The following is a 24,278-nucleotide window of genomic DNA, read 5'->3' on the forward strand; positions in this document are numbered from 1 at the left end:
CAGTAACAGCTCTGTGTGAGCCCTTGGTGAGGAAAGGGTATTGAAAGGTCCCAGCATGTGTCCCCTGTGTGAGGACAGGTTGTATTCCATAGCCTGCTATGTGGTAGCTACTGCCTCTATCCAAAGGAGAAGTATAAGGAGCAGGTAGTGCTACCTGAGTTAAGGAGCTCTTGGGACTGTGCCTGTGTGTCCACCAGAAGTGAAGTGTGGGTCATGGGTAAAGACAGTGCCAGGAATTAGAAGACCACAATGATACACCAGAGAAGGGTTTATATTGCTTGTATTGATGTAACTGCATTTTGCCTTTTTTCCCTTCAGTTGCAAAAATTTTATATTTGTTACCATCAAATTTAAATACTTCGAATTTGAATATCGAATTCAAAGTTTTTTCAGAGAATTTGGCAATCGATCACATCAAATTAAAATCCTTCGATCGAACGATTAAATCCTTCGAAACAAACTATTCGAACGATTTCGGCGATCGATTGAAGGATTTTAATTTGATGTGTAGATTTGGAAAAAGTTTGTAGAAGGCAAAGGCGAATTTGGCGAAGTATTGAAGTCAACGTTTTTTTAAAGAGACAGTACTTCAATTATTGAATATTTGAATATTCTAACTATTTTACTTCGAATCGATTTAAAGTAAATTTGAAGTTGTAGTATCCTATTCGATGGTCGAAGTATCCAAAAAAATTTTTTACTTTGAAAATTCCCTCGAATTCACTTTGACCCTTGATAAATCTGCCCCTTACACACAGCCTTGTCACCCGTCTACCAATACAGGTATGGAGTCCATTATCTGGAAACCCATTATCCAAGCTCCAAATTACGGAAAGGCCACCTCCCATAGACTCCATTTTAAGTAAATAATCCAAATTTTAAAAAATGATTTCCTTTTTCTCTGTAATAATAAAACAGTAGCTTGTACTTGATTCAAACTAAGATATAATTAATCCTTATTGGAAGCAAAATCAGCCTATTGGGTTTATTTAATGTTTACATGATTTTCTAGTAGTCTAATGGTATGAAGATCCAAACTACTGAAAGATCTGTTATCTGGAAGACCCCAGGTCCCAAGGATTCTGGATAACAGGTCCCATACCTGTACCTAGTTATAGAATGAGACATATGGCTCTTCAATAACAATTTGTTTTTAGCTTCTTGGCTACGTGACATTTGATTAGGTATGACATGTTTACCTCAAGGTGCAATTCCATTCTGCACAGCTTAAATTGTCTAAGCCAGATATTTATGCATATGTATATCTGTAAGAAAATAAAAAGCCTCTTAACAGCAGTCTCAGATTTCTGAATTTGTTTCCTGGCTTTCAGCTGCTGCTTGGCAGTGTACATGCATATTATTACTCCCACCGAAGACAAGTTTCAAAAGTTTTTTCAGTATTGGTGATCAAGTATACAAATGTTCCATATCCCTATAATAAATAAAGGGAATAGTTATTTACTATTCAGGATGCACCGTGACTTGGATCCCCAAACAATGGATCAGGGTACACATTACACATGATTTTAATATCCCAAAAAGATACACTGGTTTTCATCCAGCAACTAAAGAACAATTAAGTGTAGCCATTTAAAGCCACAGTGGAATGTTAACCCTATGGGTGCCTACAGTAGCATTAAGTTGATCATAGCAATTAATTTCATAATATTGTTTGATTCATCAAAGTTTACATTCATCTCACCTTATGGGCTGAGGTCAGACTGAACTCCATTTTCATTTTTCTTCACCAAATAGGTTATACATAGGTTAGAATTTTGCACCTCTCAAGTACTGACCACAGGAGAAAACAAGTTATTGTAAAAAAAAAAAAAAAACTTTTCTAGAATTTCAGAACACTAGCATTTATAAATATTCTGCAAAGGCTTTAAAATGTTTTTTTGACAAATACCCTTAAAGCGACAGTACATGCCCCTTTTCAACATGAGCTCCATGAATAGGGCATGTGCTGGACATACTTTTGCCTATTGTTTTAATTCTGAAAAATCGATGGTTTTTGTTATTTCTGGCATTAAAACATGAAAATGAAACCAGTTTCACTTTAGAACTTATTCTCATTTCCTGTTCAACAGAGCAACAGAGGATCTGACAAAGCAAATTCTGTCCAATAAGAAACCCTCTGATAATCAGCTGCTCACAGGCTGCTTCCTAAAGGTAGATAAGGAACTTTAAGCAAATTGTTCTCTTTATAAAGGGAGGGGGAGATGTTAGTGCTTTTAGAATGCCAAAAATAGGTCTTTTTTAATTAAAAAAAATAGGCAGAATGCATTTCAACTGAAGTTGAATTTTTAGTAATTGTGTTTTTAGGTGCTTATTGTCCTATTAACTAGGAATGCAAGAAAAACAAAAGTAAAACTTGAAATCCATAAATATTGCTAAGAGGTAATAGGTATAATAATTTTTCATATCACTATCATAGTAAAAATCCAATATGCACCATCATCATGCTCTCCTATGTATCACTGGTATATGTAATATTTATGCATATATTATGAAATATAATTTAATCACTCTTCAAAAATGATAAATGCATAGTAAACACTGATGGATAATATCCGGTTAGAATGATTACTTTCAGGTTTCCCTAACTCATTTGTAAAATGAAAGAATAATGAAAAGGCTGCATGTTTTAATGTTAAATATACATTTTCCCTGGTACAAGTACAAGCATTATGATCATGCAAGGGCTTGAAAAGCCAGTTGAGATTTTTCATATCAATGAGCATTTCTGCCTTGGACTAAGACACCTCAGTACCTACAGTTTAAGACCAGGTAAGGCTTCCGTTAGAATGAGGTTACATTCTCATATCATCTTTGTGCAAATGTAAAATATTATTTCTTCAATACAATGAATGTAATGTTTTTGCTCTAACAATAAATTATGATGATCTGGCTTGCAGATATTTGCTCTTTATTTAATCCCAATAGAGGTTGAGTTACCTGCAGTGAGTCAGGTATGAACTGCAAAGGGGGGTAGGAAGCCTTCAATTCACCAACCAGATGGGCAAACCATGGGTACCATGCCTGGCTAAACTGCAGCTCTACATCCACATAAAATCCTGGTGTGAATTTAAAATAATTTTGTTAAGTTTCACATTTGCAAAGCTACTGTATCTGGTATGTAATGTGTATTCATTGCCATGTGTTTTTTCCCTTTGTACAAATGTTACAATTTCTTACATTATATTTTAACTCATCTTAAATCATTCTTGCCTGTTCTCTGAAACTGCCCTTTCATGGAGAATCTGCTTCGCAGTGTGTGTCAGAACAGCCTGGGTAGGCTCTAGGGACACCTATAAAATAGATGGAGATGATATACTCGGTGCAAACAATTTCATGTCATTACCCAGAATTACTGGCTGCTGTGAAAAGGTTGTGCACCATAGAGAGCTGGTTTTTATTCCCATGCAAAATACAGAAGTATTTATATGCCCTTTATATGTGTGTTACTTTAATTGCTGCCACTATAAAAGTGTACTTTCCTAACGAGAGAGCGTTTCTCTTTGGGATAATAAAAGCAGTCCCTTTTTAGAATACTGTGCTGGGTTAAGGAAGTCATGTATGGCATGTACTCGTGTACTTAGCTAGTGCTCTATAACTATACCCACCTGTTGGTTAAGGTATGCTCTAGCTGCTCTTGAACTTTAAATCACAGGAACCGATATCCCGTTTTAAAATACAACATATAAATGCTTAGGAGTCTTAAATATCCATCTCAATCAATAAGATTTTTTTATTCCTTATTCTAACTGAAGTAGGCAAATCAGTTGCTGTTGGGCTTCAAAGTCTCTGTGCTCAACAACTTAAATGTTCTTCATCTCTCATTTTTTTAAGGTTGGCATACTGTTGGACCAACAGTAACTTTAATTTTGAGACTTAAATCCTACTTTAACACTCCAAATTACCAAATTAACCTCTTATTGTTTTCACAGAGGAGATTAAAAGATTGTCCCAAAGCTCCACCTCCTATGTTGGGGCATCAAGAGAAAGAGGACAAAGTGGACCATCTGCAAGCCATTGAGAGAAGGGCAGAGAAATGAAGGGAGGCAGTTTTAGGGCAGACAGAGGGAATTTTAGAGGATGTGGAGGACCACAAAAGGGTATATTTGTTCCCCACTGTAAGGACACAATTTTAATTTTTAAGTTTGTGGTTACTATTATTTCAGGGATAAAATGTAACTGTTCTTGAACCTTGTGCCTCTATAATAAATACATTTTTCTAATTAAAAACATTCTTGGGGTTTTACATTAAAAGACATAAAAAAGTTTTAAACGTTAAGGTTTAATGTTAATGACATCTGCTTAGAATTCGTGAGACCAGTCAGATAGGATATAGTGCATTGCTCTCTTAGACATTCAATTGCGGCCATCAGTAATCAATATAACTGTCAAAATATCACAATTATACAATATTCTGGCTTTAGGTAAACCATCTGGGTATGATATATGTGATTCTTATATGTGCATTCATTTAGAGGTTTATTTGCACTTCTTCCTCTAGTCCAGGGGTCCATAACCTTTTTTAACCATGAGCCACATTAAAGCGGACCTGTCACCCAGACACAAAAATCTGTATAATAAAAGTCCTTTTCAAATTAAACATTAAATCCGATTTCTATTTTTATTAAAGCATTTATAGCTGTTGTAAGCTCATTTAAAAATCTCAGCTGTCAATCATATATTGTCTGCCCCTCCTCTTTGCCTTAGGCATAGAGGCGGGGCAGTCAATTACTTTCACTTTCTATTCAGCACTTCCTAGATGTCACTGCTCTCCCCACATCCCCCCGTTCTCTTCACCGTTTAATTGTGTAGCCAGTGCATGGGGATGGACATCAGGTCCCCCATTCTGGTGTACAAAACAAGTTTCTGAGATGATGTAAGGCTTGTCTTAATGACAGTGTCTACAAAATGGTGCCTTCCTACTTACTGTTATTATGAATTCCCAGACTGAAGGAAACAAGATTCAAATAATTTATATTGTGTAATTAAAGTTCATTTTGCTTGACTAATGTGATAAAATAGGATTTGGAATAATTTTTTGGGTGACGGGTCCCCTTTAAAATGTAAAAAGAGTTGGAGAGAAACACAAGCAGGAAAAATATCACTGGGGTGTCAAACAAGGGCTGTGATGAGATATATGGTAGCCCCTATGTGGACTGGCAGCCTACATGATGTTCTGGTTTTCATACACCCAAAACCAAGCCAGGAATTTAAAAATAAGCCCCGTGGAAGCCACTGAAAGCAACATCCAAGGGGTTTGTGGCATGAATGCTCAGGAGCCACTGGTTGGGGATCATTGCTTCTCTGTCCTTCACAAGATGAAAGCTGACATTTTCCTCAATGCACATTCCCTCATACCTGTATAGGCCCAAACAGATAAGGGGTGCAGGATTTGCCACATTAGGCAGCAACGGGTACTCCAAGTTTTACACACTCACTTGTCTATTCACACTTGAATTCATGTGTATATGGCAGGGATTCTTAACCTATGGCTTAAGAGCCAGAAGTGGACACCCATGCTGTTTATGATTATCAAGAGCAGATGGTGAATTTTTATTTTGGAAAAACCAATTCACTTTAGCTTACCTACAGATCACAGGATAGCAACATTTTATATCTAGAATTCAAAAAAGATAAAGAATTTCAATCCAAATAAATTAAAACTTTTTTTTAGCAAATTGAGTAGAATGAAACATACAATCAGTGGCATATTACAAAAATGTATGAGCATTGGATCTTCTATAATCAATGCAAACACAGATTGCTTCTTGTGATATTGCTCTGATCTAATAATCAGTAGTCACAAATGAGCAATGTGCAAACATAACTATAGCAATGACTACACACATTTCATTTGTAAAATGCACATTTCTCCTTTTTTTTAGTGCCTGGCTTTGAAAGCAAGACAAGGCTGGTAAGTTAACAACAGGTAATGCAAGTGGTGATATCACTCTCCCCTTGACTCTATACAGTCACATGCCTTTAGGCTTTCTCAAGGAGTTACTTTGTATGAAAGAAATCATGCCTGACATTGTTGACGGCGTAAAAGGCCCCTAGACAGAGGACATATTTTTAGCTTCTGCCTTACTATATTATCTTCCTCTTGCTGACATTCATCAGCTCATTCGTAGGCCTTGTGCATATCTACCTTTTATCCATGAGTGCAGTCGGAACAACCGTCTGCATGTCAAATTAGATCTGAAGGTCCTCTAGGCAACTCTGAAGTTGCATCCATTGCATTGTATTGAAGAGGGATGTGATTTCTAACAGAGCAATTGGGTTAATTTCCACTTGCACCAAAGTGCTGGTACACTGCAACTATGGTGAGATGAAGCATGCCTACAATTCTGAGTGCTAGCAGATGCTATTGTATACTTTCCCACTGCACCCTCATCTACATGAGATTTACACAGACAGAGCTGAACAGAATGAAATGGATTTTCTTTTTTATTTGGGAGCTGTGGATAATTGTATATAAATCAAAACTTGCCATAATTGAATAAATTAGAAATTTGGTGGCATCTGTGTTAAAAAGAAATGTGAAAAGCAACCTTGGACTTCTCAGGCCACTACTTTCAGACTAGACCCATCCTCTCTCCTATATGGCTGACAACGAGAACTTAACAACAACAAGATATGGAAAGTAGTTAAGCTATGCAAAAGGCAATTGAAAAGTATATATATTATAAAGGCTGGTCTAAACAAAAGGAGGGTAACGACCCGATCTTGTAGGTCTATTATGTATTAGGGAGCATTTCTTATTTTAATAATGTAGCATTATATCTGGTAAGAAGCAGAAAAAAAAAAAGGAAAAAGAAAAGTCAGGCAACTAGTTAAGTGAAAATTCTAAGTTTTATTGTATGTTTTTTTATTTTTGAGCTGTACAAATATTCAGAAGTCATACTGTAATTATGTTTAAGCGTATTACAGAACATTTGTATTTAATTGTACTGGATAAAAACCTGAAAAGATTTAAATAAAAAAAAGGAAATATAATGATATGCATTATTCTGTAGGTGAAAATGTCATGATTCAGTTATTGATTGGATGTGAACAGTCATCAGCAAATCAAGACTGCACCGGGCTACCCCGCCGGAAACAAATTTGGAGGGTCCCGGTGAAATACCTCGCACCGCTCTGCTACAGCGACCAAGGGGTCTGCTTCTTCTATAGTTAAGCCTCTGTGAACAGTGTAGGAGAGGGCAGAATCCCACATAGAAGAGTCATTAATTGTAATGACAATAAAGAAAAACGTAATGCTATATTGGCAATTGAATAAAAAAAAATAATTTTAATGTAATATTGCAATCATGTTGACAGCAATTCACATCCAGTTTGCTGCTGCTTCATATTCAGATTTCTACCACGTCTATATTGAACAGAAAATGTTACCTTTTTATTTTATCTTGTGTAGCCCTGCAATGATGATGAACCCACACACAACCTCTAGTCATTTTTAACCTGAGCTCATTTATACAAATATTTATTTATTTATTTGAAAGGTGTTACTAATAGCAGTCTGATAGATCTACTAACCCTATCAAATACGATTGTAAATGTGTTGTACCCCTGAATGTGGCAGAGGGAAAAAAGCAGTATATTGTATAAAAAAATATATACACACTTTATAAATGATATTACAATACATAATATTACAATACCATATATGTTTTACATATACGTTTTACATGATACAGACAAACCTTTATTATTTGAGTTGCTGAGCTGAGGTCAATTTTACTATGAATCTCTACTCCCTAAGTCAGAACATCCCTCCTAATTATACAGCACCACCATTGTGAGTTTAAGCTGGAAATCAGCCCAATAAAAAAGCAAGAACATTTTTTGTTCAGAGATGATGCCTGATTAACAGGAATGGCCCAGCATTTCCTTTCTGAGGCTGCAGCATGCCATCTAGTGGCAAGAAATAGATAAGTGCTCTAAGTGTTCCAAAGTGGATTTGTTTTCAACTAGAGCAAACGGATCATTTACAATGCAGAACCCAGTGTAAAATGCAGGCATTATTCTTTGCACTTTGCATCATTTTTTTCTTTTGCACAAAATGCATAAGTACTGTGTAAGCCCCTAGGGTTTTTCCATTTCCCTGAATGCTGAATTCTGCATGGAGCTTCGGATCGAAAATTGAGCGATTAGTGCAGAAAGCATTGTCTAAATGACGTGCAAGTTACGGGATGGGTAGAAGATGGAACACCTTTTCTAAAGTGACTCTTGATTAAACTGGGATACCACCATGCCTTACTTCTCTGACATCACTCAAGGCACATCTCTGAATGGCTGAAAAGATATGCGAGGCCTCTAGGCTACACTTTCCACAGGGCCCCCTTCTAAGCTACTCCCACTCCCATGCACCCAGATGCATGCAGAACTAGGCGCTCTCTACACCAGGTTGGGTTCAGCGCACGTCTAGTGATGTCAGTGGTGTGCGCCAAACCCGAACCAGCATTGAGAACTTGTGTGCACACTACCCTGGAACTGCACGCATCCAGGTAAACGCAAGCTCCTTGCCTGTTTACAAACTCTTTCCAGTCTCAGGCGCTCCCCAGACCCAGCGCAAATAAAAATAAATATTGAAAACTTTATTAAAAAGCTAGATGAGCCCCTGATCACACTGGAGCCATAGACTATAACCTAGGTAAGACTGGGCATTAATCCACCACTGGGTGGAAGCTAACAGGCAAGGTAACATAATGCCCCTCCATGGTACCAAAGCTTCCCAGCTATCCCACATTATCTGCTTGTAGGAAGGCCACGTCTCTATTTAAAGTGGCCCTCTTTTATCTTGAATGAGCAAGACTCTACTAGGACACACGGCAGAGATCCTTCTGCTTTAGTTACAACTAATTTTTATTAACTTTGAAGTGCACCAGAAGCACTGGTTATGACAGTCAGCCACATTACACTTTTTTCACACAAACAATTTTCCATTCCTCACAGACCAGTTTTCAAATGGGCAATTACTCCCTATTCAGTTTCCTTAGGATTTAATCCCCACCTAACTGCTCCAGTGGTCTGGTATTTTGCACCCATATCCCTCCACTCTCTAATAGTGGTCCAATACCTCCATGTTTTCTCTTGTGGATACTGTCCAGAAGCCTCTTGTGCTTTTTCCTAACTAACCCTATACTGGCAGTGGTTCTCTGTCTAACAGGGTGTCCAATGGAATATAATTTAGCTTGCTTCTGGTTTGGGATGAATCTGCCTTTGCTTTACACCCTCTCAGTCTAGTGCACATGCCTCCAAACATAAATACACGGAAATCGAAAGAGGGACAAAAAGGTTTGCCACGTGGAACGCAGTGACAAATTTTTACCATGCCCATTTTTGTGGCCACACCCCCTAATTACCATGTTCATTTTACAAAATTTGGCAGGTTATGAAAGTTTGAACACATTTCTGTTGTTTTTGTGTGTAATTAAAGTTTTGCCCTTTAAGCTGCAAGTCAGCTTCCCCAAGAGACCTGCTTATCCTAAATTGTTACAGTTGTTTCTTTGCTTATCTTAAATTGTTACAAATGTATCTAAGTGCACCTGCCACGTATTCTGGGCTCTCTGTCAAAAGCTAATTAACGTTGTATCTTTTTCTGGCTGTTCAATGCAGGAGATCAAAGAGAAAGTAGGGACATTTCAGTAATAATCCAGGACTGTGGGCTGAGCTGTCACAATTGGGACTGTCCCGTAAAAAACAGGACAGTTGGGAGGTATGCTTGTGCACCTAGTGCTCACTAATTTACTTTTGCTGACTATATCTACTCTACACATATTAGGCATTAACTCACCCACTGCTGGCTCATGGCAACCACACCATCCTTTCAAGATCTGGAGCTTGGGTGGTGTCTCTCCTTTTATACCTTCTGAACCACACTGGTGGCCTGGGTAAAAACTACTCTTGCAAAATTGTTACAACACGCTATTGCCCTCTAGTGGTGCATCACACATATAACATTCCTGCAATATTTATTTTCTCACACTGACATACATTCTTACTATTGCACTTAATCCCTCTTTTTTTCTACCTAGACCCAGGGCCGTTCCGGCCATGAGGCAAGGTGAGAATCTTGCCTCAGGCAGCACGGATTGGTCAGTTACCAAGGCGGCAAAAAGCCGCCTCTGGTAACTTTAAGAGACTAATTTCCGTTTTTCAAAACAGAAATTTGTTTCTTCTAGTGCAGCGAGCGCAATAGCATGGCCATAGACGTGCAGGTTTACCTGCAATATCGGACGAACGAACGGACGTCCCCATCTCCCGACCTGACACTAACCTTCAGTTTAAATAAAGTAATAAAAGAAAAGATCAGACAATGTTCTGCCCTGACAGCTATCCTACCAAAGTTTATGTCTGTCAAAAGCTGGTGACAGTCTCCCACTGAAAATCATAGAAAATAACCACACTAGCACACAAGACTTGTGTCTGCAGGGCAAGCCCTTGCAAGATTTTTACTGCGGTGGTGCAACGTTTCGGGGCTCTGACTGAAAATCGTCAGATCGGCAATACATGCAGAGATATTATCGGCAGCCGACAGAAATTTTCTAATCATGAAAAATGTGGGGACACTCCACACATCGTCCAAAAATCGTACAAATCGAGGATTCGTACGATTATATCTTTACGTCTATGGCTAGCTTAAGCCTACCCAAACAAAAAAATCACCTTCCTCCTTTGCTACGCTCACCTCACAAGCAGCAATGCTCATTATCTCTTCCCTTCCTTATGTCTCCCAGTTTCCTCCTCCCAGTCCTATTCAGGGAAGCAACACTACTTTTCTTGGTGACACTTCCACTACCATAATTCTATGCATATTCCTCTTCCCTCTGGTCACAGTATATTCAGCTTAGACATTATTAACACTGGACAGTGGAACAGCAACAAGCACCATTCCTTTAATGAACTCACCTTCTGCTCTTTAGAGGCCTCTTGTGTTTGTGTCTCTTGCTGCTGTAAGGGATCATCTTTTTTTACTTCATAGATACCAAGACCAATGCAATTTATTTTGTGACTCTGCTTTTTAATATTTACATTGGAATGATATTTGAGATGTAGATAACAGTGCACATTAGGTAAAACTGCAAGGCAACATCCATTTCTACACATAACACTACAGTCTTTCATTCATGGATAATCTTTGTGTGCATTTATTTTACCTGTAGTCCCTTTATCTCCCAATCTCCTGACCCCCTCAAATGTTAAAGCAGCTAGATACACTAAAGTACTGTTCAAATAAGGCAATCTTTCTTTTTTTTTATTATTTTACTCCAGAAGATGAGCATTATTCACACCTCCAGAAACAGAGGTACAAACTAGGGGCAAGGTGTGCTGAACTGTACTTGAAGTAAAAGGGTTACAAAGTGATAGAGCCTTATAGTATAAACAGAAAAACAATATGAAGCAACAGAGTAATAAAATATATAATTAACCCATCTACACTCATTTCCTGCTTCTGCTGCAGAGCATTACCTTGACAATACCCGTCTTTGCTCTGCATTCAACATATTGCAGTCAAGGTGCAGATGCTCTGCAGCAGAAGGAGGGAAATAACCATATAAAGCCAAACACCCTTTTTACACTGAGCGTTTCCCTCTTCTTTATTTTACTAGTTTTCAGTCATAGGGGAACAGGCTATTCTGCACAGAGAGAATCATTTATATTGCATCTTCTAAAATCTGATGCACAAACTTCACTCTAGTGCTTGCCACAACATTTCCACTAAGAATCATTCTCACATGGGGGGAATCCTTCAAAGTAGACAAATAAATAATACTGAGGGCTGGACATGGAACGCACAGGTACTGCATGACTATAGAGAAGTTGTGCCACAAGGTGTGCTTAGATTCTTTCAATTAAATATGAATATTTTATTCATTTTCGCCTTAAGAAACCTCTGTTGATATGGGGTAAGATTTCCATATCAAACCACCAATTCTGCAAACAATAAAACATTCATGTGTCACAGGAAAAGACTTTACTTGAATTGTAGAGCCCCTAGACATGAGGTTTTTTTTTTTTAAATATATCTTAGGAACCCCATAGCCACCATGCAGGAGTTAGGATCAATCACATACTCACCCCCACACAATTCACTGTACCTCAGGTCATTCTGTATGAAAACACTCCTATGTTACCCTAATGGAAAGATCTTATTTATCTGGCTGGCACCATTAAAATAAATTTGCTGAGATTATATCTGAATCGGAATTCATGAACAGATCATTTAACAGTACCCGGGTTACTATTCAGGTTTATAACAAATATGTTTAGAACAGAGAAACAGATATACAGTATGAAAACAGGCTGGATTTGTGTACAGGCACTGAACGGACAAGATCACTCAGGTTATTGTGTCAAGTCTGTAGAAAGGCACCAAGTATTACTGCCATGCAGTTTGGAAATATTACGTTCAGAATATTATTTTCTTTTTTAGATAACCTGTTTAAAGAGCATAATTTATATGCACCATATTGTCATCACAGCCCATTGTATAGGATATTATTATCTTGTATCTTCTAAGGAGAGGCATCTTTAGTACAGCTATAAATATGATGCACCTTTCACTTGTTTTTTTGAATTTGTGGATTGAATGCAATACCTAAAACATACATATTTGCTCTATACAGAAATGATTAATGGCATCATGGATGGATAGGATGGAATATTCAAGCACACAGTCTGTGTCTTTTTTTTCCACAAAGAATGTTCACAGTGAACCGGTTCTGACTGATATAACAGATCATGTCGGAGTCTCCTGCTCATCTGCAAACTGAAATCATTTGTTTAACGTTTACCTGAGTCTCTTATTTCTCGTTGAATTAAAGCATGCATAAACTAAACCAGACTAAGAACTGCAGATCAGGCTTTGGTATCACATGGATTTTCTCAAGTTATCTCTATTGGTTTGTGGAAGGTTCTGCATAGTAGTTAGGTAAGAAGCTGACGGATCTCTTTGTGCACACAACAGAGGAAATCCATGTATGAAGTTCCCCCTAATAGACCTTTGTCTTCTACCAGCAACTGCCGTAAGCCCATCTCAGCCTTGTCCTTCTGCTTCACAAGGATAAGCTGCAAGAGAAAAACATAAACATAGGGGGTTATTTTTTAGTATCCTCACTTTGTGTAACTGCCATGTGCAACTCAATACCCTTTAGCTGCTATCGAAAACTCCCAGTTCCTCCCAACCGCTATAAGCTGGCTACAAAATATTGGTTCATTTATTATTTGTATCCCACACAATGGCTTATTGCTGCATCCTACTGTTTGTTGTACTGGCAGAATGATCATATCATATTCAGTCCATATTCATCAGGCTGGACAGGTATAGCACAAAGAAAATGCAGGGCCTTACAGTTGCATGTCGTTGCATAACTTTTGGTTTTAGAATGTACTTAGTGCTATTTCCTTGTAGCAACTAGCAATTGGTCTTCCTTTTTTATCTTTTATAGTTATTAAATTAATCTTATACATCTTTCCAGCTTTCAGATGAGGGACAGTGACCTCAGCAGCAAAAAACTATTGTCCTGTGAGGCTACAATTGTATTATTATTGTTAGTTGTATTGCTTATCTTTATATTCAGGTCCCTTCATATTCCAGTTTCTCATTCAAATCACTGCCTAGCAACCAGATAGCTGAAGAAATACCAAACTGGAGAGCTGCTGAACCAAAAGTCTGGGGTTTTTAAAGGCGTATTTATCAAAAGGCAAACTGTAACTTTCACCCATTGATAAATACGCCTTTAAAAATAGGTGTTATTTCACTCCTGTGGACTGTGGTGATCTTTAACTTCACTCTTTGATAAATATACCCCAATGAATCTATGAAACAGGAATCAAACAGGATCAGTTCTACATATCATGGACACTTCTGAATATCTCAGAATGCCAGCATATTGCCATTAGGGATGTAGCGAACCGTCGAGTATGTGTTCGCGAACGCCGTTCGCGAACACCGGCAAAAAATGCGAACAGTTCGCGAACTGTTCGCGAACTTCGAACATCCGAAAATCGTTCGATTCGAACGATCGAAGGATTTTAATCGTTCGATCGAACGATTTTCGTTCGAATCGAACGAAAATCGTTCGATTTTAGCGATCGAATGGTCGAACGATTTTGACGCGAACGCCTATTGGCGAACGTCGCGCGACGTTCGCGAACTTGCGGCGGACGCGAACAGTCGAAGTTCGCGCGAACTAGTTCGCCGGCGAACAGTTCGCTACATCCCTAATTGCCATTACAGAATACATTGGCATTGTAATAGTTCTGGTCCTGACATTTACCCAAAAAGGCATCATATTATTGGTAAATATGAACATTAAAGGAAAACTATACCCCCAAACAATGTAGGTCTCTATTATAAGATACTGAGTAAAACAGCTCATGTGTAAAACCCTGCCTCATGTAAATGAACCATTATCATAATAATATACTTTATAGTAGTATGTGCCATTGGGTAATCATAAAGAGAAAATTGCCATTTTAAAAAATAAGGGCCGCCCCCTGGGATTGTACGATTTACTGTGCACACATACAAACCACATGTAAGGTCACAAGAGCCAATTAACAGACAGAGTTCTGCCTTTTGCTTCCTCACTTCTTCCTGTTACAGTTAGAGTTGTAGTATTTCTGGTCAGGTGATCTCTGAGGCAGCACAGATAGAGTCACGAAATGGTGGCTCAAGGCAAGAGATGTAAAAGGGCAATATTTATGTAAATATATATTCCAGTTTGGTAAGATTCTTTAATATGTCATTCAATTTGATATAAACTATCTGTTGCTTAAGTATTCATTTTGGGGGTATAGTTTTCCTTTAAGGGGCCGATTCACTATGGGTCGAATATCGAGGGTTAATTAAAATCCTTTGAATATTGAAGTCGAAGGATTTAGCGCAGATAGTTCGATCGAACGATCGAAGGATAATTCCTTCGATCGAACGATAAAATCCTTCGAATCGAACGATTCGAAGGATTTTAATCCAACGATCGAAGGATCAAAAAAAGTTAGCCAAGCCTATGGGGACCTTCCCCATAAGCTAACATTGACTTCGGTAGCTTTTAGATGGCGAACTAGGGGGTCGAAGTTTTTTTTAAAGAGACAGTACTTCGACTATCGAATGGTCGAATAGTCGAACGATTTTTACTTCGAATAGTTCGATTCGAAGTCGTAGTCGAAGGTCGAAGTAGCCCAAAAAAAACTTCGAAATTCGAGGTTTTTTACCTTCAAATCCTTCACTCGAAGTTAGTGAATCGGCCCCTAAAATTAGCAAAGCGTAGGACATAATTCTTTGGTTTCATGTACAGGTATGAGACCTGTTATTTAGAAGGCTTGGGACCTGGGGTTTTCCGGAAAATGGATCTTTCTGTAATTTGGATCTTCATATAAATCTGATAAACGTTGCATAAACCCAATAGTCTGGTTTTGCTTCCAATAAGGATTAACTATATCTTTGTTTGGATCAAGTACAAGGTACTGTTTTATTATTACTACAGAGAAAAAGGAAATCATTTTTAAACATTTGGATTAATTGGACAAAATGGGAAACAGCCTTTCTGTATTTCTGAGCTTTCTGGATAATGGGTTATATTCTTATAGCCTGGCTATTTTTATTCTGTATTGTGATTGTATGTGGTACCTTCATAGAGTATGGACATTTCTTCTGAACGGCTTCCATAATTGACCTCAGTTTTTTAGAATGGGGGCTGTCCACTGTCGGAAGAGAAGTCTGGAAATATAAAAGAATAGTTTGAAATGAGAAGAACTTGTGTGATCCCTAGGAATTAAAAACTCTGTAACCTTTGAATATAATGCCTCTAATGTGCATTGCTGCAAAATAAAAAGTCTCATAGATACTAGAAAAATTATACAAGTTTTTTTTAGTCTTAACTTTATTGAGCAACTTACTAAGATTTCTGAACTATGTTTCCTGTGAGAAAATATATTATGTTAGTATGTGTAGACTTTCTCACAAACAGACATTCTAAGAAAATCCCAGTATAAAAAAAAATAAATCAAACCCCACATTTTAAATCATATTATACTGTATATTGAATTATGCTACTTCCAGGCAGCTAGTAAACAATGCGAATGGGAACAACTTACAGCTTCTGGTGTGATATGCGCAAAGGAAGGCACATTAAAAATCCCTTGGATGAACTCTGGAGGGGAATTCAAACCCAGCCACATGTACATATTTATACCATTGGCCAGCAGGAATATCCCACCCTCAGATAAGCGTTCCTCAGAGCAGCGCACCGGTGTGGGGATGGAGTCATTCTTTACATCAATAGTGTGCTACATGCGAAACAAAAACACACATATTTGTATTATGACCAGACAGTTCCATGCACTTGATAGTAATCATAGAAGAAAACATTAACATATCGATGCAGTAATACTGTATCTGCTAATCCCAAACATTAATTTTTAGCTATATGAACAATTTCAATAAATCCAGGGGTGCTTTTCTATGATTCCTGAACATGCACAATAAACAAGCTTTATAAATAAAAATATAATATGTATAAATATATACATACGGTACATGAAACAAGAAGATGCAATGTGATGCTGCACATATTACATCATCCAGATGCTACCTGTCAGTGGGGCTCATTTATGAGCGCATGCGTTTTTTAGAGGGGGTGGAGTCTCTTCCGATGTGCACAGCAGTAATAAGAACATTAGCTTGCCAGTTTATTAGCTGCAACCATTGACACTCTACGCAAGTACTAGCAAGTGCCATCAGGTATCATTTAGGGTTCTGTGTCTGGTTGCTGTTGCAGTCTCTACACTACCCGAATTCTAACCTCTGAAAATACATTGATTTGTTCAAACTACCTCTGTGAGACTGTTTCTTGCAATTCTAGTATAGCAGTAAGGGGATGTTTTAGTCATATCTTGCCCAATGCAGAGCACAAAGATGCTAATTTAGGTAGCAACCAAGCTTTTGGCCACTTAAAAAGGAAAGAACCATTTCTTCCTTAAAGGAGAACTAAATGAATGTGGCTAAAAATGCCATATTTTATATAATTAACTGATTGCATCATCCTAAAGTGTCAGCTTCTCAATAGCGGCAATGATCCAGGACTTCAAATTTATCACAGGGGGTCACCATCTGGGAAAGTGTCTATGACACTCACATACTAGTGGGCTCTGAGCAGCTGTTGAGAAGCTAAGCTTAGGGGTCTTCACAAATTATCAAGCAGACATTAGTTTGGCCTGTAATATAAGATGATGTTTCAGGGTTGATTATTAAATTCTGATGCTAGTTGCACTGATTTCTGTGCTGCCATGTATTAATTATCTGTATTAATTACTAATCAGCCTTATGTTACATTTTTATTCCATGTGTAATGTATATTGTAATGTATTTATATCCCTAAGTTCAGTAAGTGACAGCAGCACAGAGCATGTGCAGTGAATTAGCAGAAAAGAAGATGGGGAGCTACTGGGGCATCTTTGGAGACACAGATCTTCCCTGGTAAAGGGCTGTGGTTACCTTGGGCTGGTACAGAAGCACAAAACATAATACGCTATTTTTTGCTACTTCTTTGGGAAAGCTTTAGTTCTCACAAAAAAAAGCTTTTAGTGTTCACATATGCATATGTCTTTTACTGTAATGCCTTATTGTATTGTATTGTCTTACTTGTGCATGGTAATACTCTTTTCCTATGTGCAGCATATTCTTTCTTCAAAGAGTCCCTGGTCTCACTTACTATTGGTAGAAGCTGTGGGTAGAAGAACAGTTGAGAACTTGCCACGTCCATGCACATAACAAGCTGTCTTTGAAATACTCGTTCATCGGTGGGAACTTCAGGACTGCCAATCAGCACCTCATTTTTTAACAAGCAGTTCATATATACAGGGAGCAGTTTCATGGAGTCTGGAAGGATGAGCTGAAAAATAAGACATTCCAGAGTTGATTTTTTTTTACTGGAACATCTGCACAAATGCATGACTTTCTAGACATTATAAAGTTGGCATGTCATTACTGAACAAAATTAATTTAGTGTTTTTAAGTAAAGTTATGGGATGTGTTATCCAGAAACCCGTTATCCAGAATACTCCGAATTACGCAAATGCCGTCTCCCATAGACCCCATTTTATCCAAATAATCCAAATTTTTAAAAATCATTTCCTTTTTCTCTGTAATAATAAAACAGTACCTTGTACTTGATCCAAACTAAGATATAATTAATCCTTATTGGAAGCAAAACCAGCCTATTGGATTTATTTAATGTTTAAATGATTTTCTAGTAGACTTAAGGTATGAAGATCCAAATTAAGAAAAGATCTGTTATACGGAAAACCTCAGGTCCCAAGCATTCTGGAAAATAGGTCCAATACCTGTATTAGCAAGTGTAATTTAAAAAAAACTGAAACTGAGAGAGAGAGAGAAAGAGAGAGAAAGAGGGGAAAATAAAACACAACTGATCCAAAGGCTGTTATTCAGGTTCATTTAAGCCTGATTCTCCTTCACTGCCTGTCATGAGGTGATCTCAGGTCATATACTTATAATGGGGATGGTAGATTGAGTCAGTGGGTCAAACAGGAGCCTATGGCTAATGCACTTGGATGTGACATGTTTCATTCAAGAGTAGCAGCTGCACAATGTAAGACACACTAAGAAATGCCCTTAGATCAGTCTAATGAAAATGCTCACCTGACTGACAGCTGAAGGACTGGCACAATTCTTTCTGTAGCATGCCAGCATGTGTGCCGTCTGACTAATCAACACATCACGAACGGACTTCAGAGGATGGTGAAGCACTGCTTTGTATGCTACAGAGAAAAAACAACACAGCATATTTAAAAGGTTTAGCAAATCAGGTTTTATAAACAATCTCACTGGAGGACAACAGTATCATTATGGCACAATGCAATTCAGATTCAGTTTATTACCTTATTTGTATTCTATCTCAGCAGCTGAGTCTAATATCCTGGCAGGTTTGCAGACAATATATGTTCCAACATGAACAATAAACAATAGCATTTAAAAATAATAAGCTGGTTTCTGTAGGTAATCATGTTCATAATCCTGCCAAAGGAGACACCTCTGTTGCCCTCAGAGTCCCATTATAGGCTTATCACTGTGGCTGTCCATCTTCTTGTAAATTGCATCTATGAAAATGGCCTTCAAGGGTTTGCAGTACATTTTATACTGTAGTGTGATATGTAAGCGCATGGGAAAGTAAAGGCATTTTTTAAAACAGAGCAGGCATATCCAAGCTTGGCTGTTGGAAAACTACAACTTCCAGCAATACTTGTCAGCTCTATTTCAACAGAAACCATAAGAAATGGAAAGACATGAATAATCTACTTTTTTTTCAATTCATTTGAAAATGCAATATTCAGGCATATAAATACACACCCACTATGAGGCACATTTATCAAGGGTCGAATTTCGAATTCACGTGAGTTTTTTTTTTTTAAAACTCCCATAAACATGAAATTCGACCAATCGAAATTTATTAATAAAATCTAATTTTCACAGCTCGGACAAATCGAATAAACCCAATAGGCTGAAAAAAAAAACTTAATTTGATTTTGAATGTCAGGAAGGCTGCAAACATCACCAAATTGATCCCTGGACATCTCCCATTGACTTGTACAGAAATTCGGCAGGTTTAAGGTGGCAAATAGTCAAATTTGATTTCTTAAAGAACCAGAGTATGATAAATCTCGAAATCAGAATTCAAATTAAAACCCAAACCAAGTTTGGAAAATTCACAATTCGAATCTGAGAGTTTTGACCAAAATTTTTTTTTTAATGATAGATGTAAATCTTGTACTATAAAATATAGGAGATGTGCAAAGTGAAATTTTATTTCTGGAGGAAAAATTTTGCTGAGAGTGCAAACTACCTTCTGTCTCCCGTTACTTCTGTCCTTGAGGATGCATCCAGGCTTTAATTTCTTCTGCATACATGAGTGCCAATATGTAACATAACATATATTATAATATGCATACCGTTTTAAGCCTTAACTCTCCCAGTAGACTCCCTTCATATGGAACGTCTAACTTGGCGCATGACTGAAATCAGAACAAATCTACATATGTGTGCAAATATCCCTAATTTCAGTAAAAGCAAAATAAATATCATGCCATATCTGGTTAAGAGCAGCATACAAATTGATACAATGCTACTGTGTATGGCAGTAAAGCATTAATGTGCTGAGTAGGGCCCAAGTTGATTCTTGTACACTCAACCATAAAGCGTGTCAAATAAACCTTGTGAAGTATTTGCCAATAGCTACTACAAATACATATTTTAAGCTTGTCTTCCAAACTACTATCATATGTAATGACAAGAATGAAACACGGCTGTTGAGACTTGGGATAAGGTGTTTAAGCATCTCTATAATTTAGGCAACTATAGAGTACTGAATGCTTCTTAAGACTCTTACATGGGCATCTGTTCTGCAGTAACAATTATGGCTAGAAGGCCATAATATAAATTCCCTCAATTTTAAAGTATAATTTAGTATTCTACATGGATTAAAAAACAAGTATTGTCAAGGGAGGGAGATACTACAGCATTTTATTACTATATGTCCTTTTAAAATCATTAAAATAAAGAATTTGTTGTGGGTTAAGCTTGTAGTCACTGTCTCTAATGCACATCTCATAGCCTGGTAATGTTTATAAAGGTTATGTGTTTTAATATGCTCATATAGCAGTGTTTTTTTTTTTTGTTTTTTTTTCGAAACTACACCAACACAACCCACCAGAATGATGGCAGGCATTGCCAGTAAAACCTTTTGGGAGCCTTACCTGATTTAGCAAAGAAGTTTATGAGGACATCTGTTTCACAGCTCTTGTAGATATCTGCCATCTGAGAGCTACAGCTGAGACTGATATTATGGATAAGAAGGCGTCTTTGACCACTGATAGTTGTGTACAATAATGCGCACTGAAATAAAACACAAAGTGTAAATAGTGCATGAAACAAACACACACACATATATATATATTAATATACTGTATTATATATATATATATATATATATATATATATATATATATATATATATATATATAAAATACCCTACACAAACTGCTACTTGTATACCAAAACTACTAAAAAGGCAGATAGTATTAGATGTACTACAATGCCAGTCATTACATAGCTTTTAAAGGGAACAATAATGCCCCAAAATGAGGTCTTGTTTTAGGCTCAGATCAGTTAACAGTAATCCTCCTGCAGATAAATGTTATGTGCCATGCAAAATGTTTTTCTTTAATGTAAATGATTACACTAAAACTATAAGCTAGTTAGAATTAATTGACTTTGTAGTGCTGTATATTTTTGCTTGCCCACAGAATAACTGCAGCTGTTTTCCCCAGTTTAGCAACAACAGAGTATTCACAACAGAGACAATAAACACAGCGGCTCTTTCATCACATGTCTGTAGTGCAGCTTTCACTGACCCAGGTGTAATTCTCTGCTCACCGGCTACTAACTCACCAACCCCCATGGCAGGACAAATCTAATTTACTCTTCAGCAAAAGCAATGGGTGGAGACTTCCCCTCTTGGAAATGTATAGGACAAGTTGGCTTTTGCATATTAAGTAATAAACAAATGGGTACTTATTTGTAATGTCTACTTTGTATGAAATGTGAACTGGATCGATGCAAATTTGTTAATAAACAGCAAATGGATAATGTAAAATGTTTACAGAGTCCTCATAGTTAAACCTGGGATGTTAAAACTTGAAATAACGCAGAACCGGATGGAGCACGCAATCCGCAGACTCTGCTGCAAACAACTTTTATTTTGGTAACACCATGTTTCGGATCACATGGTTTGTGTGCTCCTATCCTATTCTACGTTGTTTCAAGTTTTAATATTGGTCTGCTGGTGTGACCTAATTGAAAAGAGAGCACTAACACAGGTGTAAAAGTGATAGAACAACATTTTGGCTTTATTCAATCCTGGGATGTTGTAGCTCTCCAGCTATTCACTATAGTGCCAAATTTAATGTGTCTGGCAAAAAAAACATGGCAGTAATCTGTTACTATCTTGTAGCTTTCCAATTAGTAAAATATGGCTTAAAGGGGTTGTTCACCTCGATCACTTTTTTCAGTTCAGTTGGTTTCAGATTATTCACCAGAAATAAATACTTTTTACAATTAATTTTAAATATTGAAATGTAAAGCTTAATTTTTCACCTTCTAAAGCAGCTCTGGGGGTTGTCGCCAACTCCTTTAACTGCTCTAAATTGATACATTTAGAGGCACATTTATCAAAGGTTGAATTTTGAATACATGTGAGTTATTAAAAACTCCCCTTAACTCCCAGAAACTCGACCAATCAAAATGTATTAAAAAAAAGAAATTTTCAAACTCATATGGATTAAATTGACCCGAAAACTCGTATCGAATTTGAGTTTTTTCTCCAAAAAAAAATTCCAACGTCAGGAAGGCTGCAAACTACACCAAATTGATCCCTGGATGTCTCCCATTGACTTAAACAAAAATTCGGCATGTTATAGGTGGTGAATAGTTGAATTTGAGTTCTTAAAGGGCCAGAGTATGAGAAATCTCGAAAATCAAATTCAAATTTTTTTTAAAAAACTCGAATCGAATTTCAATAACTCCCCAGTTGAATTTGACAGTTTCGATCATAAAAAAATTATTATAATAATTATTATTATGATACATTTGTTATCTTTGGTCCTGCTGAGCAGAATCCCTTAGCAACTATTGTAGCAATTCTAACTACTACCTTTAATGAAACTAATATTCCACAGACATGGCTGAGAAATGTATAAACTAAATGAAGCAAATTGTAACAGTTCAGAATGTTCCTGGATCACTAAGCTGCTGAAACACCAGGATCATTACATTTTTGGGGAAACGGTAAAAAACAAAAGAAGGAAACCAATTGAATTGTTTATAGTGAACAATCTGAAAACAACTGAATTGAAAAAAAGAGTTTGGAAGGTGAACAGCCCCTTTAATTATTCCAACTTTTCTGTGCAGATGCACCTTGGATCTTGAGGTCCAAGGTACCACCATATGGTTTGTTTTTCTAAATGTGTATATAATGTCAATCTCCTTGAATATGTGAAATTGTTACCATCCTGTCTTGATTTATCTAAAACATCCCCATACATATTTAAAAGGGGCTTACATAATTGCTTTAGGCTGCAAATGTCTTGCAGGTTCAACCATCTGTACTACTAACAGCTCCCAGACCTAAAGGGCCTCTTATTTTCCTAATTTAGATACGGACAGTATAAGAATTATAATATAATATTGCCTCATTGATGGGAAAAGGCAAAAAAAAAAATTCAATTCATTTCTAAAAATATTTTTGGGTTGATACATACCTTATGTTTTATGTCATTACCTCAGGAAGGGTAAGGATGACAATCCCTGTTTAGTTACAAACTTATTTTCCGACACAGTTGAATAAGTGACTTTATTTCTCTAACATATGCACACACTTGCATAAAAACAGTTTCTACATATAGTTATTCGCATTAAGTCAGACATGCGGTAAGGTATTAATGTAAATATACCTGTATTACAGCTCCAGTGTCCTCATTGAGTTTATCATCATGCTTAAACTCCACAGTGACTGCCTTGTCACAATCCACACCAGCCATTTCTACATCAGAAGTATTGCTCATGTAGATTCCTCCGAAGAAATCTGTAGCCCTGAAACCTAAGGAGACCCAACAATATATAACTGCGACATGCATGTATTACTTATTTACAAAGATACTACACTGTGTCCGAGTTATCTTACCAGAATGTCAGCTGCATGACATGAAAGAAAATGTAAGCTATTGAAACTTCTATATTGATTATTTTTGGAAAAGGTTATGGAAAGGTGCAATCTCACATATGGCCCACTTTTTTCTAGTTTACCTGTGCTTGTGCGAACTCTCATGATTGCATCAAATCCTATTCGTTTTTCAATATCTTTCCTAAGATCACTTATAAATTGCTGACCATCTGTGTGCACCTGAAAATGTAGGATAAAAATAAAATCAGAAAATTAAGCCTTCACCAGCAGATGGCACTGAAATGCAACAAATCCTCCATGCAGATGCTGAGTAACGTTAAACATTTTGTTCATGAAATGTTCATGTTAGGCCTACAATATTAATATGGATTGCTGTTGATTATTGTCAACATAGCATGATTACAGACACAGTGATATATTTTTAAAACTTTTTAAGCAGTTTTTTGCCACCTTGAGTTGTCCCATTGACTTAATAGGTTATGTGCAACCAACCAGGTGCTA

The 24,278-nt window shown here is 37.1% G+C and overlaps 1 protein-coding gene across 1 annotated transcript in view; it reads right to left on the reverse strand.

Annotated features, from left to right (window-relative positions):
- Positions 1-11,020: 11,020 nt before the first annotated feature.
- Positions 11,021-24,278, reverse strand: part of sec24d.S (SEC24 homolog D, COPII coat complex component S homeolog) — a 46,773-nt gene continuing 33,515 nt past the window's right edge. Inside the window, exons 16-23 of the mRNA XM_018243369.2 lie at positions 23,900-23,996; positions 23,548-23,693; positions 20,794-20,932; positions 18,683-18,801; positions 17,736-17,915; positions 16,120-16,311; positions 15,653-15,742; positions 11,021-13,089 (exon numbers count right to left, since the gene is read on the reverse strand). Coding sequence (XP_018098858.1) covers positions 12,949-13,089; positions 15,653-15,742; positions 16,120-16,311; positions 17,736-17,915; positions 18,683-18,801; positions 20,794-20,932; positions 23,548-23,693; positions 23,900-23,996 — 1,104 coding nt within the window. The 3' untranslated portion in view covers positions 11,021-12,948. The remainder of the gene's footprint in view (positions 13,090-15,652; positions 15,743-16,119; positions 16,312-17,735; positions 17,916-18,682; positions 18,802-20,793; positions 20,933-23,547; positions 23,694-23,899; positions 23,997-24,278) is intronic.

Source organism: Xenopus laevis, chromosome 1S (assembly GCF_017654675.1).
Source record: "Xenopus laevis strain J_2021 chromosome 1S, Xenopus_laevis_v10.1, whole genome shotgun sequence".
NCBI classification, from domain to species: Eukaryota; Metazoa; Chordata; class Amphibia; order Anura; family Pipidae; genus Xenopus; species Xenopus laevis.